Below are 19,291 nucleotides of genomic sequence, written 5' to 3' on the forward strand. Positions count from 1 at the left end.
CTGACAACCGTCATTTTGCCCGAACGTCCCCCTGGATCAGGCGACCAGATTCCCAACGCTACTGTGAATGTGGCCTTATCTATATCTTCACCATCTATATGGTCTTTTCATTTTATATTGTGAGAACCTTTCATTATTAACCAGATGTATTCAGGTCACTCGTTTCCAGCCCTGATACAAACAACATTTAGATGTGATTTATCTAAGTTTTTACCCTTGTCTTTCCTTTTCCCCCCCAGGTGTGGCAGATGAACTGGCCCTCGCAGAAGAATGTAGACGTCGGGGACAGAACGCTTTGCCGTCAAGTAGTAGCAGTAAGCCTTCCAGATCTCACAGACCTTCTGGCCTTTCCCGGCATGGTCCCAGCTACATTAGCGATGAGGAGGAAGATGATAGACTGCGAGGCTCAAATCTCTTAGGGGATTCTCACTTATATTCAGGTGTGCAACCAGAGAACAGGGAGGGGGTTATAGATGGCAACGTGTACGTCAGCCAGTCAAGTAAGTGTGCGACACTGCCCGAGAGAAAGCACAAGCGCTGCTGCAATCTGCTGTAATGAAAACAGGTCTCCAAATAAGAAGGTTCAACATATGGCGTTTACAGCAGTCATAAACATTAAGTGGTTGTTTTTAAAGTGTTTCTGTAGATACCACTATAAATACTGCCCCTTATCTGCAGTGTATGCTTATCTTTAAGTCTGTTTTCCAACAGTCCAATGCCCTGTATAGGCAGAAATGTAGTGATCACATGCTGCCTGCCTGGAGCCACTGCATACTGTGTTGTCGTCGACTTCCATGTATGACAGTGCGCTGCAAGCTCCCTCTAGTGGTGGCTGCAAGCAGGGAGCATGTTCTCTTTCATGTCTTTATCTACAAGATTTGTAGCTCTGTCTCAGGAAAACAAAAAAGCCTCGACTGCTATGAATATACATTAAGAAATTCATCAGTACACAAATTTGAAATCTATTTAGAATGTATAATGGTATTTAAGGTTGGAAATATACTCGCACTTTACGTTCACCACTGAACTCCTGCCATGGCACAAAGAACTTTGGCGCAGCTATATCCAATACATACCTGTGTCCGCAATCGTAGGTCTGTCGTTCACAAACCGTTGCATCAAATCAGGAGCGGCTCATTGCGTTCAGCTGGCTCCATTTCTCAATCACACATTTGGTTAATTACGATTTTGCTAGTACACGTATCCTAGATTTCTCACTATGACACGCGTTTCTCCCCCGTGCAGTTTTGGAATAGCACAGTTCTGCTCTGTCAAATCTTTGGCATCGTTGTAGCAAAGTGGAATTTGCATGTTCTTTCAATCGGCTTTAACATATCCTTTCTGAAATGAATTAATCCTAAACCCCTTCTTAGAGCGACATAGTCCGGTGAAATCCTCGCCTTTGCTTAGCGTGTGTTTTTTTTTTTTTTTTTTTTTTTGCTATGCGGCTAAAACAATTCTAAAGTCTGAAAGAAAGTAATTTCTGGTATGAGACGCCTCATTCTCAGTCTGCAGCGGCAGGTGATCCTTCAGCCCGCAGTGCTTCAGTGTTTAAGCCTCGTAATTCCAGGTGCAGATGGCAGATTCAGACTTGATGTGGTTCTGGGAAGCTGTCTGCTGCCTAAACTCCTTAAAGGGGTCGTCTCACTTCATCGAATGGTTAATACAAGGCACTTACTAATGTACTGTGATGGTCCATATTGCGTTGCTGGCTGGATTCATGTTTTCAGCACATTTCACACTGCTCGTTCCCAGGGGTTTAGAGCCCACTGTGGCCGTGTTTGTAGACTATAAAAAAAAAAGGGCCAGGTTTCTTTGACGGCTGGGACCGCGTGATGCGCAGCAACTCCCACCATGGCCACCTCCTGTGTGCGCTGAAGCAGTGGTTGTAACCCTTGGATATGAGCAGTGTATAATACTATGAAAACATGAATCAAGCCAGCAAAGGAGGCAATATGGACCATCACAATACATTAGTAAGTGCCTTGTATTAAAGGGGTTGTGCAGGCAGTATATATTGATGACCTATCCTCAGGAGAGGTCATCAGTATCTGATTGGTGGGGGTTCAACTACCCGGCACCCACCGCCAATGAGCTGTTTGAAGAGGAGGCGGCGCTCCATGCAAGCACTACTTCCTCTTCATTACATTGCCCGCCGTCTCCCTTGTAACGGTGGCATAGTTTAATTACAAGTACTCGCTCCATTCAAGTGGAAGGAGCAAGTACTTAATTACACTTTGCTTCTGAGACGACGGGCAGTGTAATGGAGAGGAATCAGTGCTCGCATGGAGCGCCACATCCTCTTCAAACATCTGATCAGCGTGAGTGCCGCGTTTTGGATCCCCGCTAATCAGATATTGATGACCTATCCTGGGGATAGGTCATCAACATATACTGCCCGCACAACCCCTTTAACTTTGTATACACCACGATAAATGTCATTTGCTGAAGTGAGACAACCCCTTTAAGGCGACCTGAAGATGCACACATGCATTTTCTGGATATGTGTTGGAGGTATAATCACATAACAGAATTAACTAATTGCAAGAAACCTCACGGTGTTGCAGTACCCCATCTTGGGATGGTAATACCCCCTGCATGACTTGCTGTATAGCATCTAATTCTGAGGACACTATGGAAGTGGAAGCCTATCATGGTATATATCCTACACTATCACACTTTAAAAAAAAAAAAAAAAAGAGGGTGTTAGAGTTGCCTTATGTAAATGAATGTGTTTTCCTCTATCCTGTATCAGTCTATTTACTTACTGAACTATTTATTAGTTTTGTATGGGTTACATACTAACGTTTAAGACAATTTGAATGTCATTTTAAAACAGCCAAGGTCATCAGAATAGCAGCTTATCTATGCGAAGGGTCCCAAAAACATTCAATAACTGTTGTCTGGTTTGGCCCCCTGTGGAAAGGTTGAGTACAGAATTTGTGGACTAATGTTTAGTGGGGGAAATAAAAGTACAGTAAAGGGATTCTGTCACCAGATTTAACCCTATTAAGCTAGCTGACATTAGCGATGTGCTAATGTCAGCTAAACCTAACTAGCCTATTCCTACTTTTATCTATGCCCCCGTTACGTCAGAAATCTAACTTTTATTGTTCCCGCTCCTAGAGGCTCCGTTCTCCCACCTTTGTCGCCTCCCTCCACGTCCTGGTTGACAAGGCCAGGCAGCGCTCGGCTCTGTCTGCCAGCCCTGTGCTCTGGTAAAATCTCACACCGTTCAGCATTCGGCGCAGGCGTTGTGAGGATGCGGGCAGCCTGCGAGCGTCTTTCCCTCACTGCGCCGAATGCTGAACGGCGCGAGTGCTGCCGGGCCCTGTCAATCAGGACTTGGAGGGAGGCAACAAAGGTAAGAGAACGAAGCCTCTAGGAGCAATAACAACGTCCCCCCCCCCCGCTCCTAGAGGCTAATTAGCATATTATAAAAGATAGATTTCTGGCGTAACGGGGGTTCAGATAAAAGTAGGAATAGGCTAGTTAGATTTAGCTGACATTAGAGATGTGATAATGTCAGCTACCTTAATAGGGTTAAATCTGGTGACAGAATCCCTTTAACAAATAGGGATGAACGAATTGACTCCATACAGTATCAGAATGTATTGGCTCCTATGAGCCGAAGTTATTACTTTGCGAAGTCTTGCAGGACTTTGGGTAATAACTTCAGAAATTAATTTCTACTGTAAAACCGTGATGGCTAACCTCCAGAACTCCAGCTGTGGTGAAACTACGACTCCCAGCATGCTCCATTCATTTTTGTGGAGTTCTGAGAACAACCAAGCAAGTGTGCATCTTGGGAGTTGTAGTCTTACCACAGCTGGCGTGCCGGAGGTTAGCCATTACAGGCCTAGAAGGATATTTGTAGGCAATGTGTCTTAGTTCCTTAAAGTGATTTTCCCATATCGGCTGTCTGCAGGATAGGTCATAATTGTCTGATTGCTGTGGTGTCCAAGCATTGGCATCCCCACCAACCACATGAATGGGGGTTTCTTGCCCTCTGTTTAAATGGAGCAGTAGTCGGGCATGTGCAGTACTGCTCCATTTTATGTTTAGGAGACTGATTAAGGTAGGTGCAGCACTAGCCGATTTCTGTCATTTGCATAGATTTAGATCAATAGTCGGTAATGTGCCTGTGTGACCACCACTTCTTTCAGACAGAGGACACAGGATCTCCGTTCTCGTGATCGGTGGAGATCTTATTGGTCTGACAGCCGGAAATCAGACATTGACTACCTATCCCGATGAAGCCTTGGTTATGGGAAAACCCCAATTGTGTTTTCCACCGATAAGAATGTTGACTTTAGTAAAGTTAATATTTCACGTTTTCGCCGTCATCTTCAGACCCCCATTTCCTATGTGATTTAGCAGTCAGTTGAACCTTTCATGAAAATATCTTTTTGAATGGATTGGCAGAGCATCCCAAGCTCAGACTGTAGTGGACCGGTACAATGTAAGTAAGCTTGTGTTACCGTATTTTTCGCCCTATAAGACGCCCCGGCCCATAAGACGCATCTAGGTTTTTGAGGAGGAAAATAAGAAAAAAAATATTTTGAACCAATAGGTGTGCTTTTGGTGGGTTTTGAACTAATTGTGGTCTGTGGATGGCGAACTGTTATGGGGGATCTGTGGATGGCGAACTGTTATGGGGGATCTGTGGGTGACGCACTGTTATGGGGGATCTGTGGGTGACGCACTGTTATGGGGGATCTGTGGGTGACACTTATGGGGGATCTGTGGGTGGCTCTTATTGGGGTTTCTGGATGCCACTGTTATGGGGATCTGTGTATGACACAGTTATGGGGGGGATCTGTGGATGACACATATATAGCATCTTATGCTATGTGTCATCCACAGATCCCCTCCATAACAGTGTCCCTGTAGTGAATGACCCTCAATACAAGGGGTGGGGGTCGCATCTGCTTTTATAATGACAGTGGGGCCCGTGCAGTGACTGTATTCTACTACACGGGCCCCGCTCACTGTATAATCGTATCTGTATTCTGTAATAGTTAATTGTGTATATAATGTAATCGCATAATCAGCGCTACTTACAACTACAAGCGCTCGGTAGGTAGCAGAGAGGAGGGAGGAGGCAGGCCGGGAGGACGGGCGCTGGCAGCGTGAGTCACTACGTCATGCGCCCACGCCACCTGCTTCATTCATAAAGTGGGCAGGCGCGTGACATAGTGAGTGACGCGCCGCCCGCCCCTCCTCCCGGCCTGCCTCCTCCCTCCTCTCTGCTACCTACCGAGCGATTGTAGTTGTAAGTAGCGCTGATTATGCGATTACATTATATACACAATTAACTATTACAGAATACAGATACGATTATACAGTGAGCGGGGCCCGTGTAGTAGAATACAGTCACTGCACGGGCCCCGCTGTCATTATAAATGCAGATGCCGGCCCCCAGCCCCTCCTCCCTCACAGCTGATACACCCGCCGCACGGCATCGCGGCGTGTGTATCATTGAAAATACAGCAAAATCAGCAGCATTTGCCCCATAAGACGCACTGCTATTTTCCCCCGACTTTTGGGGGGGGGGGGGGGGGGAAAGTGCGTCTTATATGGCAAAAAATACGGTAATTTACTGGTAAATTATTATTGAACTCATTAACCGTAAGAACAAGAATCTCTGTTTGTTTTTTCCCCCCATAAATTTTCCATAAACGTACTTGATAAACTTCACAACTTGGCAAAGTTGTTAATAGATTGTGTTTCATCAGGACACAAAGAAGGAAGCAAGAGGAAGAGGCAGAAGCACAGAGAGGAGCAAAAGAAAATCAAGTCTTCCAAACCGTACCACTGAGGTGGACCCACCAGATCTACCTACTGTACACCGAAGAGCACCACCGTTCTATGGCCGCAATATTAACACCCATCTTGTTTTTGTATATATTTTTATTTGAAGCTTTGTTACCTTATTAGACTTGTTACCTTATTAGACTCAAATAAAAAAGAAAATGAGTAGAGATCGCTCCTCTGGTGGCCCATCTGTCTGCACCCTGGGGATTCGTTTCCCTCTGCTGCATGTCTTATGTGCTCAGTAAATCCACGCTGCTCCGCACAGGGATTCGTCTTCACTGGATGCTGGATAGATTGCAGCGCCCATGAGTTTAGTCAATGCTTTTGTTTATTTCCCAGATTTTAAGGGGTTTAAATTATATTGTGGTTGCACTAGAAATTTTTTGTTTAATTTTTTTTTTTTTTGTTTAATAAAGCAGTCGGTACATAACATGCCTAGTAGCAAGGGGTTCAGTTTGGCAGTAGTACAGGTTTGCAAATGCTTGTTAAAAAAAAAATTAAAACTGTGTACCCTGTCTTGGAAATAAATGTGCCACACTGGTTCATGGGGACTATGGTCTGTTTTTTTTTTTTTTATTGCGTCTTATGGGATGTGTATTTTTTAGTGTTCTCCAAAAAATATTTAAAAGTGAATACAGAAAGATTGGTCTAAGCAAGTTATTTGATGAAAACTCGCTTTTAGAGTAGACATCCCCATTCTATATGCCCTATTGGGGCATCATGGAGGGGGGACCTACACTTGGGACATTCTTTATCAGCCAGAGCAGAAAGGTGTTAAAGGGGTTGTGCGTTTTATATTGACCTATCCTCAGGATGGGCCATCAATATCAGATTGGCGGGGGTCTGACTCCCAGCACCCACGCAGATCAGCTGTTTGAAGAGAAGAAGGCCCACTTGCGAGCACAGCTTTCCTCTTCAAGATGACATTGTCGGTTTACTTGCAGCGTCGGCGCAGTGTAATTACAAGTGAATGGGATCAGCACTTGTAATTAGACTGTTCCTCCGCTGCAAGAAAGGCGACATGTAGCCTTCAAACAACTGATAGGGGTTTTAGACCTCTGACAGTCTAATATTGATAGCCTATCCTGAGGATAGTCATCAATATAAACCTCCTGAAGAACCCCTTTAAGATCAATTGTTGCTCTATTGGAGCTAGTGCCAGCCAGTATTACATGGATGGCTATTCATTTGGGGTATGTAAAAGAGGACTGAGGACCTTTCACCAGTCCTGACATTACCATATAAATACCTGGCAGTGTAGGGCATACTAATGACATGTGATATCGCTCATTTTATTTTTCTATGTGCTGCTCTGTTCAACAGCTGTGCCCCCCGTTCTGCATTCCCGCCCTGTATGTAAATCTATACCATCCGTACAGGGAAGCGGAGACGGCCAAGTTTCTCAAGGGGTGTCTCCTTCTCCCTGTCTGTGAGCTGCCCAATCACAGCGGAGAAGGTGAGGGTTTTATTTTTCTCCCTGGCTGTGACGCTCTTCACGTCGATTGGACAGCTCACAGCCATGGTAATGTCAGGAGCGGTGAAAGGTCCTTTAAGAATGAAGTTTCCTTGGCCAGAAACATAAAAATAAAAAACTTTGTACTATACTTAACTTACCAATATGGCTTCATTTTGGTGGCATGCTTTCCACAGAGTCCCCTTTGCTTAGACATTAATAAGATAACATGACATCTATAGCGGCTTCATGTCACCACAACTGCCAGTCACCACCACTTGGTCACTATGGATGACACATCACCATAGCCAACTGGCTGCCTTGGTCATGAGACGTGCTGTTGACGTCAGGCCGTTGGGGAATGGAAATGGCTAGATTGATTACCGGTATATAAAAAAAACTATCATTTCAAGCCCCTATTCTCAAAAAAGAAAGATTTAATAAGCAATAGTTAATTTGTAGATAAAATCCACAATTAGATGTAATAGTTTTATTTTGTTTGAATGTAAAAAAGATACAAAATTTAAAGAGAACAAAAACTTCTGCTATGAGTCAATGCCAATAACCTTGATGGCTGAAGCAAAAAAATATTTTTTCTCATTGGGAATTAAACGCTTCAACCACTTCCTTAGTGCTGACTAATACATTAATCACACCTGCATGCTGTCTGCATCAGCGAGTTGTACGCGTTCAATGCTCCTCATCATTGCCAACTGCTTACTCCAAAGCTGCCATTAAAGGGGTTATCCAGGATTTTGATATTGATGGCCTATCCTCAGGTCATGAATATCAGATCAGCCAGGGTCCGACTCACAGCACCCCAGCCCCCATTCACTTCAATGGAAATGAGCTGCACCTAGGCCATGTAACTAATATACGGTGACGTCACTGACCTAGGAAGAGGCCTAGGGCCCCTTGCAGATGAGCGTGTCCGGATGCGTCCCAGTGCATTGCTTCAAACCCGCGCGAGTAGGTACGCAATTGCAGTCAGTTTTGACTGCGATTGCGCTCCGATGTTCAGTTTTTATCGCACGGGTGCAATGTGTTTTGCACGCGCGTGATAAAAAACAGACTGTGGTACTCAGACCCGAACTTCTTCACAGAAGTTCAAGTTTGGGTTTGTTGTAGTGTAGATTGTATTATTTCCCCTTATAACATGGTTATAAGGGAAAATAATAGCATTCTGAATACAGAATGCATAGTACAATAGGGCTGGAGGGGTTAAAAAAAATAAAAAAATAATTTAACTCACCTTAATCCACTTGTTCGCGCAGCCGGCATCTCTTCTGTCTTCATCTGTGAGCAATAGGACCTTTGATGACGTCACTGCGTTCATCACATGGTCCATCACCAAGCATTTTTTAACGGATCCGTTTTTTGTTTCAGTAGTGTTTCCAGTTCAGTTCCGTTTTTCCGTATGGCATATACTGTATACAGTAATTACATAGGAAAAATTGGGCTGGGCAAAAAAATTTTCAATAGATGGTTCCGCAAAAACGGATACGGAAGACTTACAGAGTACATTTTGTATGTGTTCCGCTTTTTTTTTGCGGACCCATTGACTTGAATGGAGCCACAGAACGTGATTTGCGGACAATAATAGGACATGTTCTATTCAACAGAACGGAAATACGGAAACGGAATAAGTAATGCATACTGAACTCAAGAAACGGCCAGTATACTGAACGCAACAAACGTTCGTGTGCATGTTGCTCCTTTGTTCTGGAATTAGTGCCACACCTGCCCATGGGTTGTTTCTGCTATTGCAGCATACTTCATGGAAATGGCATGAGGCTGAGCTGTCACACCGACCCTTAAAGGGAATTTATCAGTTCCGAAACACCCCTCAAACTAGTGTAAGCGGTGCATTCATATGCTGTGCTTCAAAGGAGCTGGCAGTAAAATGTATTGAGAGGACTCCCGGGCTCATGCACATAATGGAGAGGACTCAAAGAGGAGTCCTCTCAATGCATTTTACTGCTGGTTTGTTGGAGCACAGCATCTGAATGCAAGTCAATATAAAGAGATAAAAATGATATAATCGGACTCGGCACCACTTACACTGTACATCTCTTACTCTAGTTTGGGGGTGTTTTGGAGTTGACAGATTTCCTTTAAACCAGTTTCTATAACAAAACACCCATGAATGGAATTGACTTGTTCAAAGCTGGAACTACGTGCATATTCTTTATCTTGCTGTGTGCTTTTTTGCCAGCTTATTTCATAATGGCCACTCCGCTAGCATTCAATAACCTCGAGGCACCTTTATTTTCATCATACTTGTTATAGCATTTATATTTAAGTCAATGGGCTTTGAGACATAACTCGGATATTAAATAAGCCAGCACCTCATCTGCAGACAGCTGTTTCGGGGCGATTGCCCCTCATCAGTGCAGAGCAGAGAGTCCATTATCTAGCACATAACGCCCATAGCCCAGGCATCCAAATTGTCTATTTTCCCAGCCCCCCTCAAAGTATGAGATTGCAGACACAGTTAAGTAAGCAGATCTAAGTTTGCACGTAGTTCACAGGGTTGCCAACCGTCCGGAAATTGCTGGACGGTCCATAAAAATAGGCGACTTTCCTATGTCTGTGAAAAATAATAATTGGTGTGTTCGTGATTTTTTTGTGGCTGGTGGGACTTGATCGGATTATTTTTGTGGTATTTTGCTGTTTCCAGTTAATACGGTATTGAATTGTTATCAGTATATTGCGCTAGAGACCTGCATTACTTATAATCTTTATTATTCATTATGGTTTTTAAATTTGTCTGTAAAATAAAAAAAAAGTCTGTGATTTTTGGAAAACTTGTCCAGGAAAATGAAAAATTATGGCTGGCAACCCTGGTGGTTCCTAACCCCTGCCAACATTTTTTTCCTGATGCAGTATGCAAAAAGGTATCTCCCAGGAAATGAGAACCATCCCACTAGCACCTTCTTTTAGAAGTGGTTCCCTATGAGTCAAAGTCTGACTTTTTTAACAATCCTTGGGACTCGACAAGGAAAACCAATATCACTGACTATCCCTAACCTACTGTTAGGCTTCAGACCATAGATCCCTACAGTAAATTTGGTTCCATTTGATTGAGGCCTTAAAGAGGACCTTTCACCAGAATAAAACCTCTAAACTGACTATACAGACGTGTAAAGCGGCGCCCAGGGATCCCCCTGCACTTACTGTTATCCCCGGGCGCCGCTCCGTTCTCCCGGTATAGCCTCCAGTATCTTCATAGTTAGGCTCCACCCAGGGGAACCTGCCGGCGTCTCTTTCTCCTATGCTGTAGCGCTGGCCAATCGCAGCGCTCAGCTCATAGCCTGAGAGGCTTTTTTTTCTCTCGGGCTATGAGCTGAGCGCTGCGATTGGCCAGCGCTACATCATAGGAGAATGAGACGCCGTCAGGTTCCCCTGGGTGGAGCCTAACTATGAAGATACCGGAGGCTATAACCGGAGAACGGAGCGGCGCCCAGGGATAACAGTAAGTGCAGGGAGATCCCCGGGCGCCGCTCTACACGTCTGTATAGTTAGTTTAGAGGTTTTATTCTGGTGAAAGGTCCTCTTTAAAGATAAAATATATTGCTGTTTTTCTTTAAATTCCCAACAAGGTTCCTGGGAATTTCTGGAATTTGGGGAAAACGCTGATTGTAAATTAACAGGAATATGCAATGTATGGTTTTATCTCTTAAAGGGGTTCTACAGTTTGTTTCAAGTGAATGGAGCTTAGCCGCGCCCAGGCCAGTTGATACTAGTCGTGACGTCACTGGGCCGGCGGTAAACAGAAGGCCGCGGCGCTGCTGGAGCGCCGCTGCTGGAGCGCCGCTGCCTTCTCAAGCAGCTGATCGGCGGGGGTCCCGGGTAACGGACCCCCAGCGGTCAGATGCTAGATCATCAGTTAAAACAAACTGCAGAACCCCTTTAATGTATTAAAATAATTAAATAGCTAGTTATAGTAGTTCATATATTGTACTTTAAAACTACAAGCCTGGACGGAATATGTTTTTATTAATATTTTCATGATATTTTTCCTTCATGAATTAAAAGGGTTGTCTGAGTTATAAGATAACTTCCCCAGTGCCTGCTCCCAAATGTGATAAAATAATGAATGTACTCACCCGTTAATGCCCTGCTGTTTCCTGCGCTGCAGCTTCGGTCCTCACCTCTGGTTTCTGTTTATAGGCTGGAACGGTGACATAGTTGTATAAAGCATGTGACCAAGCTGAGGCCAGTGATTGGCTGCTGGGGTCATGTGCCATATACCGCTATGTCACTGCTGCAACCTGTAAAACAGAAACTGGAGCTGCAGAACTGGAAATGGCGGGGGGAATAGTTGAGCAATATATGGTTACTTGGAGAGTTTTCTTATAACAGTCCTTTTTTAAGTGCTACATTTGCTTACTTAGGGCTCTTTCACACGGTCAGTAATTGATCAGTGATTTTCATCAGGTCAAAAACAGAACAAGTGTAAATCTTTACATTATTCCTTATTTCTGTGTAGGCTCCACTCCTGGTTTTGGAAATCACTGATCAAACACTGACCGTGTAAAAGCGGCCTTAGTCCTAGGTGTAATGGAAGGTTTTGCATCTGGTTTTGGCTCACAATCACTGATCGAATCACTGAAGTGTGAACTAGGCCTTAGGCCTCATGCACACGGCCGTTCCGTTTTTTTGCGGTCCGCAAACCGCGGATCCGCAAAAAACGGAAGCCGTCCGTGTGCCTTCCGCAATTTGCAGAACGGAACAGGCGGCCGTCAATATAAATGCCTATTCTTGTCCGCAAAGCGCGGATAAGAATAGGACATGTTATATTTTTTTAGCGGGGCAGCGGAACGGAGAAACGGATGCGGACAGCACACGGAGTGCTGTCCGCATCTTTTGCGGCCCCATTGAAGTGAATGGGTCCGCATCCGAGCCGCCAAAACGGCGGCTCGGATGCGGACCCAAACAACGCTCGTGTACATAAGGCCTTATTCAGAAGTCAGTGAATCTTAGACATGTGCTGTCAGTGTTCTCCATGGACAGCACCCGTACCCATTGATTTTAATGTGTGTATTCACACATCCATTATTTACCACCGCCCAGGGTTATACCACAGAAGCACACCCTATTTTTGGCCGTGTTAACGGATCCATCACGCCCATTATAGTCTATGGGTTCGTGAAAAAGCATGGACACAACATGGATGACATCCATGTTTTGTCTGTGTTTCATGGATCATTACTAGGAGATGCTCTTGAAATAAATTTTCAGCTGAGCAGTGTCTGTGGAATAAGGATGACACACGGAGGGCAAAAAACAAACCAAACACGGATTCTTCACAGATGAACCACGGACCATCTTGTCACTGATGTCATCATGGACATATGAATTATATTATTAATCACGGAATTAATGTGTGTATTTTTGTTATTTTACTTACCAGGGTTTGTACAAGATTCGGAAAAATAGGGCTGCTTTTTTTCTGGAAACAGCCTGACATCTGTCCAAGGACTCCATCTGGTTTTGCATGTCTCCTCTATTGAAGTGAATAGAACAGAGCTGCAATACCGACACAACCCATGGTCAGACGTGGTGCCGTTTTTGGAAATAATAGCAGCCAAGTTTTTCTAATCCTGCAAATTTGCTTAAAAAAAAAGTGTCTGTTCCTATAACCTATGCTGATATCTTAAACCACATTTCAAAATAACTGCAGTACATGGTATTTACGCTGCTGAGAAGCCGTTTCTTGCTGTATTTCGTGAGGATAAAAAAAATAATGTTCTTTTTATTTTGAAGAACAATGTGCCGCCTGTTCCAGACCAGAGAAAATTAATTTATGATTCAGTGTGACTTATGTAATTGCAATAAAGATCCACATTAAAAACAACTTGTGCCTTTTTCTGTCGGTACACCTGCAAACATCCTCACTGGAAACTCTTGAATGTAGAGGTTATGCTGTGCTTAGGTTGATTATAGGTTGGGCAGCTCAGTTCTTCAGTTTATACAGGCATTGATTTTTATTTTTTTCTGAAATGTGATTGTGTTTTAAAGAGTTTATGAGAAACAGGACTGTTTCTGTCAAGAAAGAGTGCCACACTTGTCTATGGGCTGTGTCTAGAATTTCAGCATAGCCTAATTCAATAACAGACACAGCCCATGTACCAGTGGTGCTGTATCTCTTATCATATAGAACCCTTTAAATTAGGGGATGAGATGATTCTGGAGAAAATTCTGCATCATTAAGGGTTCATCACACAAATGCAATAGCACAACTGGCAATGCACTAGCATCAGTGTTGGTGGGCACTGGTAAACTTGGCATTTCAGCTGTCAGAAGGGAATCAGGTAAAGGGTATTTAAACCTTTGTAAAACATATAAAGGGGCAGAAACACTGCTCAGAGCACTCTGCCCGTTCAGCTTTTATAGTAGACTGCTGACTCAGGGGGTCTAGAGACTTGAAACACTGAGGGGTCAGGCAAAACCTTAGGTTCAAGCTGAGGTCAGGGCAGGCAGAGTTCATGCAATCCAAACTTGGTCCAAGTGTCAAGGCAGGCAGGTTCAGTTCGGAGATCAATTCTATTGGGAACAGCACTCCAAAAAAAGACAGACAAATAGAAATGCCCATCTGGTAATGCATCTGCAATAAGTCACACGTTCATTCTTGAAAACCTAAGAAGTGGTGCTGAAACCTTCTATTTTTTGCAGTTCAGAGATCAGGCAGCAAAGTGTCAATCTGAGGTGAGTGAACAAGGCAAATAGCAAACATTTGCAGAAAACAAGACTTCTAGAACCTATTGCTCAGGCATTCTCCCACAGGGAAGGGGGCCTTACATGTGGTGGCCATCCATAGGCTATGGAAGATTCATGTATATGTGTGTTGGCCCTTTAAGAGTTAGAGAGAGGTGAAGGCATTGACTTGTCAATCACTGATAGGACTACCTCCTCATAGAGGGAAGGCTGTCAATCACTGATAGGACCTTCTTGACTTCAAAGCCCAGAATGAGCAGGAATTTAAATGAGTAGACTACAAGTTATATCAAATCATTTACTATAAAACTATATACAGTCCTGATCAAAAGTTTAAGACCACTTGAAAAATGGCAAAAAATCATATTTAGCATGGATCTTAACAAGGTTCCAAGTAGAGCTTCAACATGCAACAAGAAGAAATGGGAGTGAGACAAAATTTTGTGAGCATTCAATTTAATGAAAACAATGAATAAACTGAAACAGGCTGGTTTTCAGCTGATCAAAAGTTTAGGACCACACCTCCAAAAAAAAAATAACCCCCCCCTCAAAACAGAATTCCAACTTCCAAACATGAACTCAGTAATGAGTAGCTCCGCCGTTATTGTTTATCACTTCCAAAATTTGTTTCGGCATGCTTGATGCAAGCGTTTCCATGAGGTGAGTGGGAACATTTCTCCAAGTGGTAAAGACGGCCGCACGAAGGCCATCTACTGTCTGGAACTGTTGTCCATTTTTGTAAACTTCCCTTGCCATCCATCCCCAAAGGTTCTCAATTGAATTTAGATCAGGGGAACACGCAGGATGGGCCAAAAGAGTGATGGTATTCTCCTGGAAGAAGTCCCTTGTCCTGCGGGCATTGTGTACTGTAGCGTTGTCCTATTGAAAAACCCAGTCGTTACCACACAGACGAGGGCCCTCAGTCATGAGGAATGCTCTCTGCAACATCTGGACATAGCCAGCGGCCGTTTGACGCCCCTGCCCTTCCTGAAGCTCCATTGTTCCACTGAAGGAAAAAGCACCCCAGACCATTATGGCGCCCCTTCCACTGTGGCGCGTAGAAAACATCTCAGGTGGGATCTGCTTGTCATGCCAGTAACGTTGGAAACCATTAGGACCATCAAGGTTAAATTTTTTCTCATCAGAGAATAAAACTTTCTTCCACCTTTGAATGTCCCATGTTTGGTGCTCTCTTGCAAAGTCCAAACGAGCAGTTCTGTGGCGTTCAAGGAGACGAGGTCTTTGAAGACTTTTTCGTTTTTGAAGCCTTTCAGTCTCAGATGCCGTCTGATGGTTATGGGGCTGCAGTCAGCACCAGTAAGGGCCTTAATTTGGGTCGAGGATCGTCCAGTGTCTTGACGGACAGCCAATTGGATCCTCTGGCTCAGTGCTGATGAAATTTTTTGGGTCTTCCACTTGACTTTTTTGTTCCATAACCCTCAGGATCGTTTAAGAAATTCCAAAGGACTGTCTTACTGCGTCCCACCTCAGCAGCGATGGCGCACTGTGAGAGACCCTGCTTATGCAGTTCAACAACCCGACCACGTTCAAAAAGGGAGAGGTTTTTTTGCCTTTGCCATCACAACGTGTGACTACCTGACAAAAAATGCACAGATTTGGCCTTTTAAAGGCATGTGGTCCTAAAATTTGGATCAGCTGAAAAACAGCCTGTTTCAGTTTATTCGTTGTTTTCATTAAATTAAATGCTCACAAAATGTTTTGTCTCACTCCCATTTCTTCTTGTTGCATTCTTGAAGCTCTACTTGGAACCTTGTTAACATCCAGCCATGCTAAATATGATTTTTTTTGCCATTTTTCAAGTAGTCTTAAACTTTTGATCAAGACTGTATCAGTCGGCTCAGCTCCTCCTGCTCTATAACATGCCACCTTCAGCTCAGACACCATGTTTCACAGGTTCCCTATTAATCTTATTTTCTTTGTCATCATTTGGGACCATTATACAGATCACGAAAGTGAAAATTCAAGCATTTCTTAACCTAAGCGTGTCTCCCAGGCTAGAACGTCCCTTTTCTTCAGACCATTAACCAGGGCAACTGCAATGCAAGTAAACAAGTGAAATCAGGTCTCATTGAAACAGCCCAATCTACACTGCACTACATCAAGTGATTGTGCAGATCATCAAGTAAATATCAATAGTTTACATACAGTAATTGTATATAACATATCTAAGACTACTTTCACACTAGCGTTTTTGCTGGATCCGGCAGGGTTCATCAAAAATACTTCCGTTACTGATAATACAACCATCTACATCCATTATGAACGGATCCGGTTATATTATCTTCAACATAGCCAAGACGGATCCGTCATGAACTCCATTGAAAGTCAATAGACGGATCAGTTTTCTATTGTGGCAGAGAAAACTGATCCGTCCCCATTGACTTGCATTGTGGGTCATGACGGATCCGTTTTGCTCCGCAACCCAGGACAGAAAGCAAACCGCAGCTCTCCGGTATGAGAACGGAACAAAATGCATTTTGGAGCAATCCGTTCTGTTCAGTTACGTTTTGTCCCCACTGACAATGAATGGGGACAAAACAGAAGCGTTTTTTTTTCCGGAATTGAGACCCTATGACGGATCTCAATACCGGAAAATATTAACGCTAGTGTGAAAGTAGCCTAAGCTGACTACTAGAGATGAGCGAATTTCATATTTTGAAATTCGTTCTCGCTTCGTTTGGTGGTAAAAGCAGAATTACGTTATGGATTCAGTTACCACAGACCATAACGCAGTTCTATGACGGAATGCATAACGGAATGCCTTTACAGGAATTCTGTTATTCATTCCGTCATAATAGAAGTCTATGGGCTGCTTTTACCACCAATCGAAGCGTGAAAGAATTTCATGACATGAAATTCGCTCATCTATACTGACTATATTTCCTTTTAGGAACATCCATTATTGCAGTTCTTAAAATGAACCACTTGAGGGCACCCTTCACTGCAAAGAAAAGGACAGCCATATACTGGGCAGGCAAATAATACTATATCAACAGCCTAATTATACTGTATTAAATACTGTTTGCATGTATGGCAGCGGCTAATGATACTGATTAATGTATGCTCATGCACTCACTAGCTTAATTCCATCTCCCATCTAAGTGAAAGAAAACAAAATAAATACACTCCACCGAAATATATGGGAGCAAAGAAGAAACACATTCTCAGTCCTCCAAGACAATAAGCAGATGTCATATTTACTAAGATCAAGTATCTGAGTATGGCTGATTGCTGAGTACTGCTATGAATTCCCTATACAAGCAGTGCTTGAAGAGAGAGCAGACGGGATAAGAGATTAAAGTGGCACTATGCTTTGAACAGACTTTTGAAATGTTGTAGGGACATATCAAAAGTTTAGATCAGCGAGGGTCTGAGCGATGAGACCCCCACTGATCTCTAGAATGAGTGGAGATAAGTAAGCGCATTTCACGCTCTCTCTCCTCACTGCCTGACAGGAAGTGAGATGGACTCAATAAAAAGTAGATGAGCCCCTCTCGCTCCCATCTCATGCAGCAAGTTGAGAGAGCGCGATATTCCTCTATTATTTCTGCTAAAAGTTATGAATAAAATGCTTGTAAATATCTGCAATGAAAGTCCAGATGGGTGTGACCTGTTGAGGGCGTGTCTAACACTGGTAGCACTGATTGGATAATGTCAGGCTGTATAGGGACACCCCCTTCCCCAACTGGTAACAACCATCTGGACCCTTATTGCAACTGCTAATAATTCATTGATAGCTTCTAGAAGGAATGTTAAAGGAATGTAACATCATAGAATAGATGTTCCAGAATTGTTATTACATGGGAGATGCAAGTAGTTACTAAAACAGACATGTTAGGAAAGGTGACAGCTCCTGTTTAAGCCCCATTTGCATACAGCAATCTTTTAAGGCTCTGGTGAACTAAAAACCGTTATGAGCATCTGATGGTAGGTGATACTGCCCACAACACGCCCACGTCATTTCCCAGTGGTGAGGGTGGCGTAGAAAAATCACGTGCGCCTGAATTTATAGGCACGGGCATTCGAATGGTTGCAGAAATGTGGCTATGCAACTTTTTACGTCAGTTTCTGGCATAGGGGGTCATAATAAAATTGCCTCCAATGTGCACAGAAAATGCGCTAAAATCTAAGGCCCCATTCACACGGAAGCTGGCAAGAAGAATTTGATGGCTGTGGGCGGCTTTTTGGTACAGAATACGCACCAAATTCCACTGTCAAAATCCACCGTTTCATCCAGCATCAGCCACTGTGATAAACCTGCCGCATCTTTAGGCCTCTTGCACACGAACGTTGTGTGCCCGTGGTCGTATTGCTGCCCACATAGGGCAGGTCCGCAATACACGGTCACCGGCCCGTGTGCACTCCGCATAACGGATGCGGACCCATTCACCTGAATGGGTCCGCAATCACGGAGATGGAAAACGGAAGCACGGATCGGAACTCCACGGAAGCCTTACGGAGTGCTTCTGTGGTGTTTCTGTCCGTGCCTCCGCACCCCAAAAAATAGAACTTTTTGCGGTGCGGACGGATCGCGGACCCATTCAAGTTGAATGAGTCTCGATCCGTCCTAGCTGCCGCAAATTGCGGTCCCTAATGCACGGAATGGATGCACAACGTTCGTGTGCAAGGGGCCTTAGACTGTATAGTCTAGAGGCTGTTTTACACAAGCCAAAGCCCAGCAATCATCTCCTCTGTATGGGGGGGACAAGTGATCGTTATTACAACCCCTTTTCCCCAAATAAATGCATTGCTTGCTGGAAGAACGTCCCTGTTTACACTGGGCGATGTGCTGCTGGCAAACATTTGTTTTATGTGTCGCATAAAAGATGTCCTTCCTTCTTCATTGGGTGGACGGCGGCAAATTTACACTGGAAAAAAAATTGGGAACAAGCGTTAGTAGGAATAATAGCCGCTATCCTGGGGGCCTTAAAGGGGTTTTCTGGGAATAATTAAATAATAAGTAAGGTCCCCTATTCTGTATCATCTGCTAAATGATTCATACTTACTGGCTCTTCCGAATGTTGTCTCCTGTTCCTCCATCTTCCGGTCCTCAGCTTGTTTTCTTTAGGCCAGGTATGAACATGGTCTCATGTGCCACTGCAGCCAATAACTGATTTCAGTTTTGACTTGCCGCTTGGGGTATCTACCTGGAAGAAAATAAGCTGGGGCCCACAAGATGGCGTGACAGGAGCCAGCTCGCAGGACCGGAGCAGTGAGGAGCGGGTACGTTTGAATCTATCAGCAGGCGATGCAGGCTAGGGGGCTTCAGTGAATAATTAT

The 19,291-nt window shown here is 43.9% G+C and overlaps 1 protein-coding gene and 1 long non-coding RNA gene across 2 annotated transcripts in view; one reads left to right on the forward strand and one right to left on the reverse strand.

Annotated features, from left to right (window-relative positions):
* DNAJB6 (DnaJ heat shock protein family (Hsp40) member B6) overlaps positions 1-6,368 on the forward strand; it is a 106,419-nt gene extending 100,051 nt beyond the window's left edge. The window contains exons 9-10 of the mRNA XM_040434194.1: positions 240-440; positions 5,739-6,368. Of these exons, the coding sequence (XP_040290128.1) occupies positions 240-440; positions 5,739-5,821 (284 nt within the window). The 3' untranslated portion in view covers positions 5,822-6,368. The remainder of the gene's footprint in view (positions 1-239; positions 441-5,738) is intronic.
* The window catches only part of LOC121002713, a 471,797-nt gene that overhangs the window by 292,331 nt on the left and 160,175 nt on the right, over positions 1-19,291 (reverse strand). The gene's annotated exons all lie outside the window — the stretch shown is intronic.

This window comes from Bufo bufo, chromosome 5 (assembly GCF_905171765.1).
Source record: "Bufo bufo chromosome 5, aBufBuf1.1, whole genome shotgun sequence".
Taxonomy (NCBI): domain Eukaryota; kingdom Metazoa; phylum Chordata; class Amphibia; order Anura; family Bufonidae; genus Bufo; species Bufo bufo.